The following is a 13,815-nucleotide window of genomic DNA, read 5'->3' as shown; positions in this document are numbered from 1 at the left end:
TTTTTTTTTTTTTTTTTTTTTTTTTTTTTTTTTTTTTTTTTTTTTTTTTTTTTTTTTTTTTTTTTTTTTTTTTTTTTTTTTTTTGTGATTACCCTCTATTTTCTAATACCAAAAGTGGGGATCTTTTATGTAATAGAAAGATATAAACATAGAAGCAGGTACATAACATCTTTTTAAAAGATGAGAAACATAGAAACAGGTATGTAACATTCTGACCTCAGAATCAATAAAAACCAAATTATCAAATTGTTAGTAGTCAAAGGAATCAGTTACCTGCCAAGAAAAACTCTGGAAGGTGATTATTGTGAAAAGGGAAAAAGTTTCTAAGACCCTGGCAGTGATTAGTGGCATTAAAGCATGTTCAGGGTAAATAGTACTCACATGAATCAACGATCAGTTTGGAAAATGTTTCCGCAATTCTTTTCTACTCGATGGAGTATACCTGAGAATCATGCCAGTAAAAATTCCTCAGAAGCAAGTTTTACAAAATTAGTAGGAACAATTTCAGAAGGGCATAAATTTCTCGTAGTTTTCGAAGTTAATAATTGAAAAATGAAAAATGAAAGTTCATGTTTATCTTGCTTAAGATAACATGAAGTAGGTCCTACCTGGCGCTAAAATGTTTGCCTTGTTTGAGTTGCTACGTTTCAAGGCCACAATTCAGTCGATAGACATTGCCTGGAAAGGGAGAGAATCCGTAATTTCAAATAAACTAGCAATTGACGTGACGATCACTATCAACTTTGAACATTGGATAATGAAAATGACCAAAAATAGAGAAAATACACGCCATACCCTAGCCCAACTTCGAGTTCCTGCCCAACTTTTTGGTTAATATCTGTTGAATCCCCTATCAAATTCATCGATGTTCCTTTTGGAAGCTGCGTAGATCCTCCTATAAGGGATTACCAAGACTCTAAAATGTTGGGCCATTTCACGTCTGGATCATGCTTCTTTGAATTTATAACTACTTGATCTTCATCAATATACCTGTTCATCATAGAAATGTCATGTTTAGACATTAAGACTCATACTATTTGTAGGAGGCTATGTACCATAACAATGGAAAACCATATAGTTTCTGCAGGTTTTATTTTCTCAAATTGTTGTTTCGTTTCCAGAAAAGTAATAGTCGATCCCAAGCATTGTACTTTAATTATCAACGAGGCTTGATTTGCATCCACAAAAACATCTTTTGAACTACCAATTTCTTGTGTCCCAAGTTGTTATCTCAGTTCCACTTCAGAAGAACCATTGGTGAACTACATGAAACTTCATCCAGTAAGTAGGGGGGATAAAAGACTGGTGAGCGAAATAAAAAGTAATTCCAACTACACATGCTCCCAAAACAACAACTATAATTTTTCCTTCCGTTTCTTAAGCTAATCTAGGTGGTCATGATGCTAGCACAAGATAACAAGATAATGGAGGCAATCAATCAATAGAGATTGATCCAAAATCTTATTCAAATCCAATATTCAAATCCAATATAACACCTATGGGTATATAAGAAATGAATTGAATCATTCTTTTTAATGAATAGATCCGATCGCAACTTCAAATATGGAATTTAAAGGGATCAAATAGGAAATGATACTCTAAAACTATAATGAAATATACGATCAACCAACCTTTATCAAATTTGAAAAAGGATAAAGAAGAAATGGAATTACAAGATAAACAAACCAGTTTGTTCCAAAGATTGTACATCGCCAATAAACAATTTACCTATCTCAGACGACACATCATACAACGCACAAATTTTCATTACACCTTCCACGATACATCCGCACACAAAACTTTGGCTCTCTATTCTCTAGTTCCTCGACGTATGTCAATCAAATACATCATTACTAAAGATAGCAAGAATCAAATTCCTCTTTGAGTCATAAATCCCAACAATAGTCAGTTCAGATGTAATCCTTCTCGCTTTCGGAAGGCAATGCGAAAATGTCTTCCAATAAACACTTCCATTAAAAAATCCTGAAATATCAGATCAGTCCTAAGTTTGCATCACAAAAAACACAAACCATCTAAGAAGAAGTACCTCATAATCCAAAGTGCGAACTGGAGCGGTGCTGGAGGAGCAGTTGCGAGTAAAACGGTAACCTAAACGAGAAGTTGGAAGCGAATTCGACGCCATTAGGGCTAAAAGAGAAGATCGGAGAAGAGAATTCGAGGTTTTCGATAGGGTTTGAGCACAGGCAAACCTCGTTGAAGCCATTAGACCTTCGCGCTGAAAGAACCTAACAATTGGATAAGTAGATTGCAGAAGGCGGGATCGGCCATCCGTTCCCGGAGTCTTTTGAATTCGATATTGGGCTCCCTAAAATAAAGCCCAAAACTTGGTATTTATACTATGGGCCAAATACGCCTTTTCAGGCCCAGTCCAGTTTTCACCAAAAATAGGCCCAAATATATTCTTCATCACTAATGGGTCATTTGTTTTGTTTTTTTGTTTTTTTTTTTTTTCTAAATCTTACAATTCTTCCTTTCTTTTTTAATTTTATAGTAATTTTTTTATATGAAAAAAAAAAAATCTTTGAAAAAATAGTTTTTGTTTTTTTTTTTCTTATCGCTCGCTCCCAATAGAAGATCTGATATGATATTTTCATCCCAAGTAGCTTCAAGCTTCTTGCTCGAGTTTTTCTTTTCATCCAAATCAAGAAATTAGAAATCGTCTATTTGAGCTACCTATTTCAATTCTAGTATCTTTTTAGAGTCAAGATTACGAGACGAAACAATTCTTAGTCTTTGACGGGAAATTCCTAGTAAGCGTGAGTCATTAGCTCGCGTCGATTACGTCCCTGCACTTTGTACACACCGCTTGTCTCTACTACCAATTGAATAGTTCGGTGAAGTGCTCAAATCGACAGTAAACATGGGTTAGCTCAAAAGCATGCAACTTTAAAGCTTAAAAGGGTTAGTTTGCAATGCAACTTTCTATGTGTCACGTGATGGGCTATCATTTCTTGGAAGAAAGTTTGAATTTTTATTTTTATTTACATTTTTTATTAAATTTATTAAAGTAATTTTTGGCACAAATGGGCATGGCCCATAAGGCTTGGCATTTTATTGAATGTCAAAGTTGGTCCATAGTTCCTTTAATGTGGATTATCTATCACTTAATATTTTTATTTTTTTCAGAAAAAAAAAAATGTATTTCTATTAATAAAAAAAAACATATAATTGGATAACGACGTATGATAACAGAGATTGTTGTATCTATTGAACCATAGCCCGAGAAAATATAAATTATGATAAAATTTGATTAAATAAAAAATGATATAACTCGAACCGACGTTTTTTTCTACATATATATATTTTTTTAATAAATTCAATAAAAATTATTTAAAAAAAAAAAAAAAAACAAGGTGGGTCCCAATGAGATAATATATACAATTCAGCACATGTCACATCCTTACATCTCTTTTTATACTATGCATTTCCAAAAAGCTACTCATTATGAATGAATGATTCACTGCAGACTTTGCATCATTTTATTACACATAAATAAAATAAAATAAAATAAAATAAATTAAACCTTTTTTTTATTATTTATTAAAATTCTATGTCAGTGTCAGAGTGTCACAGGTTCTGACAACATATTTTTCCTTCCCCACTCCACCCCTCTTCATTTTCCTATTTTCAATTTGGTCCCTCTTTCTAATATATATTTAAAACTAATGAAAGAAAAATATTTGAAAATAAATAAATAAAATTTTTATTAAAAATAAATAAAATTGAATAAATGATGTGAGAAACCCGAACACTTTAATTGAGTCTTTTTTTATATTTGAAGTATAGAAAAAAAAAATAATGGTTTTAACTTGTATTTGATTTGATTTAATTTTGTTGTCGCTCGTACTGGAAGGGCTAGAAGTGAAATAGGAAGAATGTTTGGGGCAAGGAAGAAATAAAAGAAAGATGTGTATATCTATTGTAATTTTAAATATATTTTAAAAAATTAAAAAATGGAGGAAATAAATAGAGAAATAAATTATAAATAGCCCGCCTTGAATGCCGGGCAGAAAAGGAAATGACTGCCCGAAAGGACAGGACTAAGAAGGAATGGTCGCAATCAGAGGGTGTGGTAGGGTTTGGAGTGCCCGAGCTGCCCGAAAGAAAAGGGGGGAAAAGACAAAGGAGCGACACTGGTGCTAGAGTGACAGAGCGGTCAGCGAGGCGTCAATCATAAAGCAATGGATTACAAAATGATTTCGATATGATAATAAATAAATAAATAAATAAAGCGCCTCGATTGTTTCGCTGTATTTTTTAATTCTTTTTTTCTTTTAGCGTTCTAAACGGTGATTGGCGGTGACGCTGGACGCTGTGTCTTTGACCGTGTCGCTTAGCCACTGCGGCTCTTTTTGAGATGTCACCTTCACACGTGCGACGGATTTGAAAGCGTGTGTGCATTTCTTTTTTCTTTTTCCTTTTTTTTTTAATCATCTCTCTTTTTATGTCACCACGGGGAATAATAATTATCCCCTTGGCCCTCGCGAGAATATCGCCTTATAATGCGTTGTGTTTTATTGTAAGAATTTTACAAAATAAACTTTTTTTCTCCTTTTTTTTTTTTTTTTAATTTGTCCTTTTTATGTTTTTTTTTTTCATTATCTATTTCTCTAATTAATATATATATTTATTTATTTATTTATTGAAGGTCTTAAAAAAATATTTATGTAGAAAATTTTACACAAGATAAAATTTAAAAACTATATATTAAATTAGTTTAATTTTTTTTAGTCAAACTTAAATTATTTTATGATTAGCGTGTGTCGCGTTTTAAGTGGTCAATACAATAAATTCTAAAAGAAGTATATAATTGAGAAATTTGTAATTATTACAATAAATATATATACTTGTGAGACAAACCAAAAATTATTGATATATTCATAATTATCATTTTTTTTAAATAATTCTTTTAGACGTATCGAGGTATGTGCATTATTGAAGGAATGAAATTGGTCGACAAAATATCATATTCAACTCGATGGTCCAACCAAAATTTTATCATAAGGTGATAAAATGCTTTTGTTGTCATCTTTTGTGTCGAGTCGTTATCAGACATCGAGTTCACCCAATTGTCATTTTAGGTATGTACAATTTAACTGATACACACTATCCCGAATATTGATTAATAGACAATACATTAATCACTATCACGAAGGTTGATAATTCATTCTACACCTCACAATAATTAAATTAATAAAAAAAATGAGCAATTTGTGGTAATTTGAACGAGTGATCGATAATAAATAGATAAAATAATAGACGTAGCTAGCTGAGTTAGCGTTTAAGGATGTTTTTTAGGTTACATTACAAGTTCAGTGATGGACTGTGAAATCCTACATTGGTTGGAGAGGGGAATGAAATATTGTTTATAAAAGTGTGGAAACCTCTCCCTAATAGACACGTTTTAAAAATCATGAGGCTAACGACGATATATAACGGGTCATAGAGAATAATACCTTATAGCAGTAGGTTTGAACTGTTATAATTGGTATCAGAGCTAGACATTGAACGATGTGGTAGCGAGGACGCTAGGTCCTCAAATAGGTGAATTGTGAGATCTCACGTGCATTCTTATTTTTTTTGTGTGTGGAATCTTGAGAATTTGAACGAGTGATCGATAATAAACAGATAAAATACTAGACGTAGGTAGCTGAATTAGCGTTTAAGGATTTTTTTTAGGTTACGTGGTGAACGGTGAAATCCCATATTGGTTAGAGAGGGGAATGAAACATTCTTTATAAGAGTGTGAAAATTTTTCTCTAATAGACACGTTTTAAAAATAATGAGGCTAACAACGATACATAACGGGTCATAAAAGACAATATCTTCTAACGATAAGTTGAACTGTTACCAATGGTATTAGAGCCAGAAACTAAGCAGTGTGTTAGTGAGTACGCTGGGTCCACAAAGAGGCGAATGGTGAATTAGATTCTATTAATAAAAATATTCCTATTAAAATAATCGTATTTTTTTAATTAAAATATTTTTTAGTTCCACGAATATGAATTAAATAATTAAATAATATATATAGAGAAAAGAAGTTGCACAAAAGTTTCATACCACTAGAAGTTACGCAATGATTCTTTAATAATTTATAATTACATGCAAAAGGAAAAAAAGAAAAAAAAAAAAAAAAAAGAATTCTCGAGACTTTCACAAGGATGTGGAATTGGGTGAAATCAAGGACGGTAGGGTTCAGTAGCACACGTCGCTTTCTCAGATCTGACGGTAGGCAGGGACTACAGGGAAGGAATCGAGGCATTGGAATTAAGCCACGTGTAAAGATAGTGGGCCCCAAAACGAAAATATAATGATAGTTAAATAATTTGACATTCTCTTCTGCGAATGAATGTTATTGACTGACGTGGGTGTTGCTGGTAAAAAGGTAATTCTGAAAGCTGTAAAAATAAATAAACAAATAAATAAATAAATAAATAATTGTGCATGCTATACGGAAGATGACGCTGCTTCTGCCGTCTGTACGACGTCGCTTTGGTGGGTGTGTAAAATTTGGCTCCTTATTTTTAATTTAATCGTAGTTCTAGGCTTTTTTACAATTGTCAGTTCTTGTCTGCTCTATTCTCCAAATTCCCTTTTTAACTTTTTTTAAAATTACATTAAATAAATAATATATTATTAAATTATAAATTTAACTTTTTTTTCAATATATAAAATGGGGTATTTTTATAATTTTATTATTATTTATTCTTTTTAAATAAAAAAAGTGAGAGATTATAACAAAGCAAATGCCAAAACTTTTTATTTTTTTTTTATTTTTTTGCTTTTAATGCTAACTACTTTTCAAACCTTACGTGCAAAATATATATATATATATATATATATATATATATATATATATAAAATTAAAATTTAATTTAGAAAGAAATAAATAAATAGTAAAATAATTTTTTATTGTTGAATATTTTCATTAAATGAAATAATAAATTCTCTTAGACTTTTGTCAGCATTAAAACAATAAAAAGTAAAGCTGCAATTTTCACTTTTTGGATGTATGCTTTCCTCTCCTTTCATTTTCTTTTTATTTTTTTAATGTACAATTTCCTTTTTGTGAAATAAATGAGAACTATGTTATGTCATTATCATTATTTTCCCAATATTTATTTATTTTAAATTTTAAATTATTTATTATTTCTTTTTCTTAATATATTTTATCAAATTTTTAAAATATATTTTTCATCATAATAAATTATTACTTCTCATTTAATAAAATTATTGTAATGCAAAGAACCAAAAGTATATGTTTTGGGATTTCTAAGGATATTTGTCGGTATAATTAGACAAATAATTTAATAATCCATTTATTTTTGCTTTTAATGTGGAAATTAGGAATTAAGAGGCACGTGTTTTTTTTTTTTTTTATCAAATATAATTATATTTTATACTAATTATAATTAGGACGAAATTAAATAAATGACACGACGACACGTGCGTATGTACAAGTAGATTTAATGCGATTAAGACCATTGGTTTGAAATAATTTTTCTATTCGTAAGAAGAATATATTTTTTTAATGATGTAATTAAGATAATGTTTATGAAATGATATGATAACGATAAGTTTGGATCTTTTATGCAAGTTTTTATTTATGTTATATTGTTTTTTCGCAAAAAAATCTCATTATAAAAAATGTTTCGTTTATCTCTCTAATCGATGTGGGTTCTTACGATCCACCACCTTTTGGGACTCCAGCATCCTCGACTCGTTCCCTTTTTCAATCGATATGGGACTCCAATCCACCTCCTTCAGGAACCAGAGTCCTTGCTAACACACTGCCCATGTCCTTGCTGACACACTCAGCCTCCTCGCTAACACATTACCCTATGTGTAACTTTGATACCATTAGTAACAGTCCAAGCCCAGCGCTAGCAACTATTGTCCTCTTTTGGCTTTCCCTATCGGGCTTTCTTTCAAAGTTTTTAAAACGTATCTACTAGAGAGATGTTTCCACAGCCTTATAAATAATGTTTCGTTCTCCTCCCTAACCGATGGGGGATCGAAATATAATTTCCTCTTCAATCAATATTGGTTTTTACAGCGTTTCAAGCCCACACGTGAGGACAGGAGAATGTTAATATAATTAAATTTACCATAATTCATCAGCTTGATCTTTTGGGTTGATCTAAGCTCAAGAACAAAATAAATGTCACGAATTTATTAGACACAAAATTAAAAGTTCAGAAACAATTTAAATATTTTTAACCTAAAATTAACCGTTCTTATAAACATATTTTTGAAGAAATTAAGGTTGTCTCATGAAAAGTGAAAACAATAGTACAATAATTAAAGAAAGAAAAAGTGAGAGCATAGAATCTCGATAAAGAGAAGGGTTGTGAAAGCTATGTCATTTTTACTTGATGTCTATGTTGAAATATGAACAAATATGGTGTAAGTTCTTGACCCCCACGAGAGATTGTCTTCTCATATTTGATTTTCTTCACATCAATACATCATATTCCATGTTCAAACGCTCTTTATTCTCCCATTTTCGTACCTAAATCATTGACGAGTTTCTTTTTTAGATCGAAAGTTCAATCAAAATCTACTCATAACTAACCTATTTCAATTATTACTAAAAGTTGTTGTACAAAACTGACTCGTTAAGTATATTAATTCGGAATGTTCATATGATATGAAAATCCAACCAACACAGACTACCGAGCCCAACTCGACAACCCAATTCAACCAAACTCTCTATTTTGAACTCTATTCGAGTTGTTCAAGCCACCGACCCAACCAGTTTAAAACTTCGGGTTCGAGTTGGTCTAAAAAGAATGATGGGTAGGATGAAATTAATATAAAAAGGATTAGGGTTTATGTTCCCACTTTGAGAGAAGCTTCCCTTTGTTGGTGAAATGGTATTCAAAGCTAGAATTGAGAACCATTCTTTTTGAAAAAGTGACAAAAGTAAATGTGGCATTTTGAGCCTTTTATCTATTCCCATATCTAAAGTGCAATCACTAAAGTAATCATTTTGATAAAGACATTCAATCTCTCTTTTCCAACTAGCCCTTTGCCAACAACCTTTGGCACCATTTGAGAGCGAGAGAGCTCTATATCTTTCGAACTCATCTCGATCGGTGGACGCCCAATTAAAAAAATTTCTATACTACAGTAGTATGAGCGGTATTATAAATTTTCTCGTACCTAGCTAGGTGTATAATAGTGAATAAGAACTTGACGTCTCTCAATTCTAATGGAAACCCTGTTGAAAAATTCGTCTATATTACATAGTATAGAATGATCCATGGTAGTACTAGAAGTTTTGACGTACATATCCAAACACCCGTGAATGAGAAATTGAAATCTCTCGATTTCAACAAAAACCCTGTTGAGTAATCTATCTATATTCTATAATATAGAAGACACTACTCTAATTTATTGTCAATCAGGTCAGTTTCTTTTAAGAATGATGCACAGTAGTACTAGAAATTTTCTCGTACATATCCATATGTACACCAATGAAGAAGATTGAAATCTCTCGATTTTAATAAAAACCCTGTTGAGAAATCTGTCTATATCGTGTCTATACCGTACAGTATAGACGATACTACTCTCGTTTATTGTCAATCACACTAGTTTTCTCACACCTTTCTCCAACGATAATGCATGCATGACAAAAGTGGAATGGCTAAAGATATCATTAAAAAATGTTCTTTAAATGCAAAGAGATTTTCATTACAATTACCAATGTTTCTTCTCTCTCTCCTCCTCCTCCTCCTTTTCTCTCTCTACCTAAGGGAATATAATTTTCATGTATTTACATAAGGGAATATATTTTTTTTTTAATTATCTAATAATAATAATAATAGCTAAGTTAGCTAAGCTTGATGGGCAAAAAAAAAAAAAAAAAAAAAAAAAAAAAAAAAAAAAAAAAAAAAAAAAAAAAAAAAAAAAAAAAAAAAAAAAAAAAAAAAAAAAAAAAAAAAAAAAAAAAAAAAAAAAAAAAAAAAAAAAAAAACATGTTTTTTTTTTCTCTCACCGTTTTCTACTTTTGATTGCTTTCTGTCTTTCTTGTCTCCCTTTGTCTTTGTCTTTTTCCTCTCTCTTTTTTTGCTTTTCCTTTTCCTTCCCCTTTGTTTTTCACTTTCTTTTTTCCCTCTTCTCATAAATTATTAATCAAATACGACCCAAAAAAGAGAAAAATAAAATAAAATTATGATTTTTTTATATATTTTTTTACATTTTTTTGAATAATTTCAAATCGATCGTCCTAACGTGAACTCCAAATTTGGCTTTTCGGGACTTGTTCCAGCTGAAAGATTTGTCAATGAGCTTCCATCTGATGTTCTTTCGTGGCTCGAACATTTCGCTTCCAAATAACTCTAATGGAAAATAAACAAGAATAATTAAAAAAAATAGTATATAGTTTGTGGACTGTGCAATTCGGAATCAAAGGACATTTGATTCAGGGAATAATCGAGTACTATTACCATTGAAAATATGGGGAAAAAAAAAAAAAAACTAAAGGGTTTGCTTTTGTACAACTATACCAAAAGCTTGCAAAAATGTTCAAAATTCAAGTACATTTTACCATTCTCCAAAAATCATATCGGTCTATTTGTGTCGTAGAAGAACAACGCTAAAACCTAGACCTGTTTGATGATGATTTCGTTCATTTGGGGACAATTTTTTTCGTTTGTTTTCTAAAAAATTGTTAATAAACTAAGACGGGTAATGAAAAGTTTCGATTTTGAATTGATAAATCTATGTTAGGATGAATTATAAGAAATGGGTAGGGTTTAATTTTGCTAAATTATGAGTAAATTTCATTATAAAGAAGAAAAAAGCTTCCAAAAAAGGCAATTTTTTTTTTTTTTTATTTTTGGAATCAGAAAAAAAAAGAGTACCTGATCATGCTGAGAGGGTTGGTTTTCAAAGGAATGATTTTTTGTGCCTTGGAGCAAAGCTTCTCTGCCACAAAATAATAATAATAAATAAATAAATAAATTATATTAAAAAAGAAAAAAAGAAAAAAAAAGCATTATCTTAAATAAAATTTTGAAAATATTCCATTGAAAAAGCTTTGAGAATTAATAAAGGGTTGAAAGAAGTCTTTTTTGCACTAAAATTCTCGTTTTTTTTTTACATCAAAAGCGTTTTTCTTTTCTGTAACTTTACGACTACGAAACGAATGTATCGAAAAAATACTATTCTTCACTTTTCTCGTACTTCCAACAGTATAAAATCGTCAATCAAATTCTTCTAACCCTTCAAATAATTTCTCGAGAAGGTGGAGAAGGGATTGTGATTTACCTCGAAGAATTGCTCCATAGAGAATAGAAGTCCTTGTGAGGATGATGATGATGATCTTGTTCGTCTCCCACGGTTTGTCGATATCCATGCTCATCATTAGTAGTTGGAGCACTCGACCTAATTCTCGACGACTTCTCGTTTTCGTACGTTATGTCTTCATTTGTCGTATCTCCAGATGACCCATTTTGATCGTAAACATCGGAATTTCCTACATTTAAATCATAACCAAATCTCATATCAATTCCAAAACTTTAACTCTCATAATTTACAATCTCCGAAATTGTAAAATTTAATAGTTTTTACCCGAAGAAGCTGCTCTGTCAGTGGTCTTCACAGTTCTATACATCTGCAAAAAGAAAAGATCAAGTTTGAGAAATGATAGTCTTTTCGTACTTTTTCGGACCACTATCAAAATTCTATTTACTTTTCTCTCTCGATCTCGAAAACCCATTTCGTATATAACGATTACTAATCACCGAGCTCATTTATTGTCCGTATCGCTTAAAAACAACATCAAGTTCACTAAAATCAACTAGAGTATAGCTCAATTGACTAATATCAACAAACTGAAAGATTAGAGGTTCGAATACTCCAACCGTAAAACGAAGGGAATAGATACTCGAGTAGTACTAGAAATTCACGAGCGTATTAAAAAATTATATTCTTTTCTTAATTTTTCTCAAACAAAATCTTTTTTTTTTTTTTTTGTTTGAATCTCTCTCTTACTTTGGAGTATGGTTCAATATCCTAAGCGAAAAAAGCTGGTGATTAGGTTGCAGAAAAGGGCAGAAAAAGCCCATAACAGATCTAATGAGACCCCAAAAAAAATAAAAGAAAGTAAGTATTGCAGCAGAGTCCCTTATCTCTGCAACTTATTTATTAAGCCCCTTGAAGTTTGAGATATTATTAATTAACACCCCAAGACTCTCTTATAAATACTTTTAGGGTTTTGTTTTTCAAGTACAATAATGCAGAACTTGTTGATAATCTTACCAGCTTGTCACCTACCACAGCTTACAGCTAATTATTTCAACGTTGTTTGTTGGAAAAAAAACACACTCCAAGAACATATGAATCTAAGGAGATTGACTTTCTTTGTTTTAATTAAAGAAAATGATTTTTTTTTTAACCATTTTTTTAGAGAGAGAAAGAGAAGATTGATACCTGCAAATGGGACTTGACATGAGCCAAGGTTAGATCTTTGACATCCATAAGCTCAAGAACTGATTTTGGTGTTGCTCCTATTGATCAAATCCCACATCGGAAAAATTAGAAAAATGTTTCCAATACAAAAGGAGGAAAATAGTTGAGAGATTTAAAGATAAAAAATTGGGTTTTTTCAATCTCATCTTCTACAAGCCGAAGCAAGAGTTTTTATTTTTATTTTTTAATTTTTAGAGAGAGAGAGTGGAGAATGAAAAAAAATAAAATATGGGTTTGTTTAATCTCATCTCCAACATAGAGAAATTGGAAGAAAAAACTTAGATTGGAATGAAATTTGCAAGCTTTTTAGAGAGAGAATGAGAGAGAGGAGAGAGAAGAATGGGAAAAAATTGATTTTTAAAATATGGGGTTTTTCAATCTCATCTCCTAAAGCCAAAGCAAGAGAGATTGAAGAAAAAATTGAGAGAAAAATAAAAGAAAATTTAGAGAGAGAGAGAGAGAGAGAGAGAGAGAGAGAGGTTTTGCTCACTTTCATGGCCACCCAAAAGCTTAACAGCATGAACAAAACGAGCATGTAGAGTGGTGGTCCACCGCATTCTCGGCGCTCGGACGTTCCGTTTAGTCGGAAACCTCCCCAAGAACCTTGATCGATGAGCGGCGTTATAATTAAACTGACCGCCACTGCCACCGTTACCACCGCCACCAAATATCGGGTACGAAAAGGACGAGGAAGAGGAAGGAGAAGGAGAGTTTTGATAAACCGGAATTCCCCTAATGGGTCTCAAGAATCCAAGTCCTTGATGGTGAAGATCATGGAGATGGCGGTGGAAGAGCCCACCAGTTCCAGCGCCGTCACCATTCGCAGTGGTAGCGGTGGGGAAATGACGGTGGAGGAAATCGGAAGAGGAATTAGGGTTAGAAAGAAGAGGAGAAGGGTCAAAATTAGAAGAAGAAGAAGAAGAAGGGTTAGTAGAAGGCAATTTATTGTTCCAAGAGACCAAATCTAAAGGGTTTTGAGAAGGCATAGAAGAAATGGGGTGTTGCCTTCTCCAGCCTCCATTGGAAGAGGGCTTTGAATTTGTTGAGGAATTTGGAGGGCTTATTTGAAGAGACAAATCTGGTTGAGCTGGAAAAAGCTCCATTTTTTCTTCTTCTTCTTCTTCCTCCTCTCCTTCTTCTTAAACCTAAGATTTTGGACGAGAGAGAGAGAGAGATGATGAGAGAGAATGAGATTTCTGGCTTTGTTTGGAGATGGGGTTTGATCAAATTTAAGAGAGTAGTTGCACAAATTTGAGAGAGAGAGAGAGAGAGAGAGAGAGAGAGAGAGAGAGAGAGAGAGAGAGAGAGAGAGAGAGA

General features: G+C 31.8%; 1 protein-coding gene and 1 long non-coding RNA gene across 6 annotated transcripts in view; both read right to left on the bottom strand.

The window, feature by feature from the left end:
* The window catches only part of LOC111498551, a 4,639-nt gene extending 2,341 nt beyond the window's left edge, over positions 1 to 2,298 (bottom strand). For 2 of the 5 annotated variants that reach the window (XR_002720795.1, XR_002720794.1), the window contains exons 1-4: positions 2,048 to 2,296; positions 796 to 1,262; positions 609 to 678; positions 382 to 442 (exon numbers count right to left, since the gene is read on the bottom strand). This is a non-coding gene — a long non-coding RNA (uncharacterized LOC111498551). Of the gene's footprint in view, positions 1 to 381; positions 443 to 608; positions 679 to 795; positions 1,263 to 2,047 lie in introns of all 5 variants that reach the window. The other 3 variants (XR_002720797.1, XR_002720796.1, XR_002720793.1) reach the window with 3 other exon arrangements.
* Positions 2,299 to 10,141: 7,843 nt separating this feature from the next.
* On the bottom strand, positions 10,142 to 13,815 carry LOC111498429 (probable transcription factor KAN2). The gene is made up of 6 exons (XM_023149678.1): positions 12,989 to 13,815; positions 12,460 to 12,536; positions 11,599 to 11,641; positions 11,296 to 11,503; positions 10,890 to 10,953; positions 10,142 to 10,364 (listed from the first exon to the last, which is right to left on the bottom strand). Exons 1-6 carry the CDS (start codon positions 13,599 to 13,601, stop codon positions 10,239 to 10,241), a joined length of 1,131 nt encoding a protein of 376 aa, XP_023005446.1. The 5' UTR covers positions 13,602 to 13,815; the 3' UTR covers positions 10,142 to 10,238.

This window comes from Cucurbita maxima, unplaced genomic scaffold, assembly GCF_002738345.1.
Source record: "Cucurbita maxima cultivar Rimu unplaced genomic scaffold, Cmax_1.0 Cma_Scf00025, whole genome shotgun sequence".
Classification (NCBI taxonomy): Eukaryota; Viridiplantae; Streptophyta; class Magnoliopsida; order Cucurbitales; family Cucurbitaceae; genus Cucurbita; species Cucurbita maxima.
This window is presented reverse-complemented; position numbering and strand designations above follow the sequence as displayed.

Bases quoted from the DNA above. Each gene is read 5' to 3' on its own strand.
- LOC111498429 (XM_023149678.1), bottom strand. From the start codon at position 13,601: ATGGAGCTTTTTCCAGCTCAACCAGATTTGTCTCTTCAAATAAGCCCT. The intron at 12,537-12,988 runs GTGAGCAAAACC...TTTGATCAATAG, and splicing joins GCTTTTGGGTGGCCATGAAA to GAGCAACACCAAAATCAGTT. The intron at 10,954-11,295 runs GTAAATCACAAT...ATTTTGTGGCAG, and splicing joins CTATGGAGCAATTCTTCGAG to AGAAGCTTTGCTCCAAGGCA.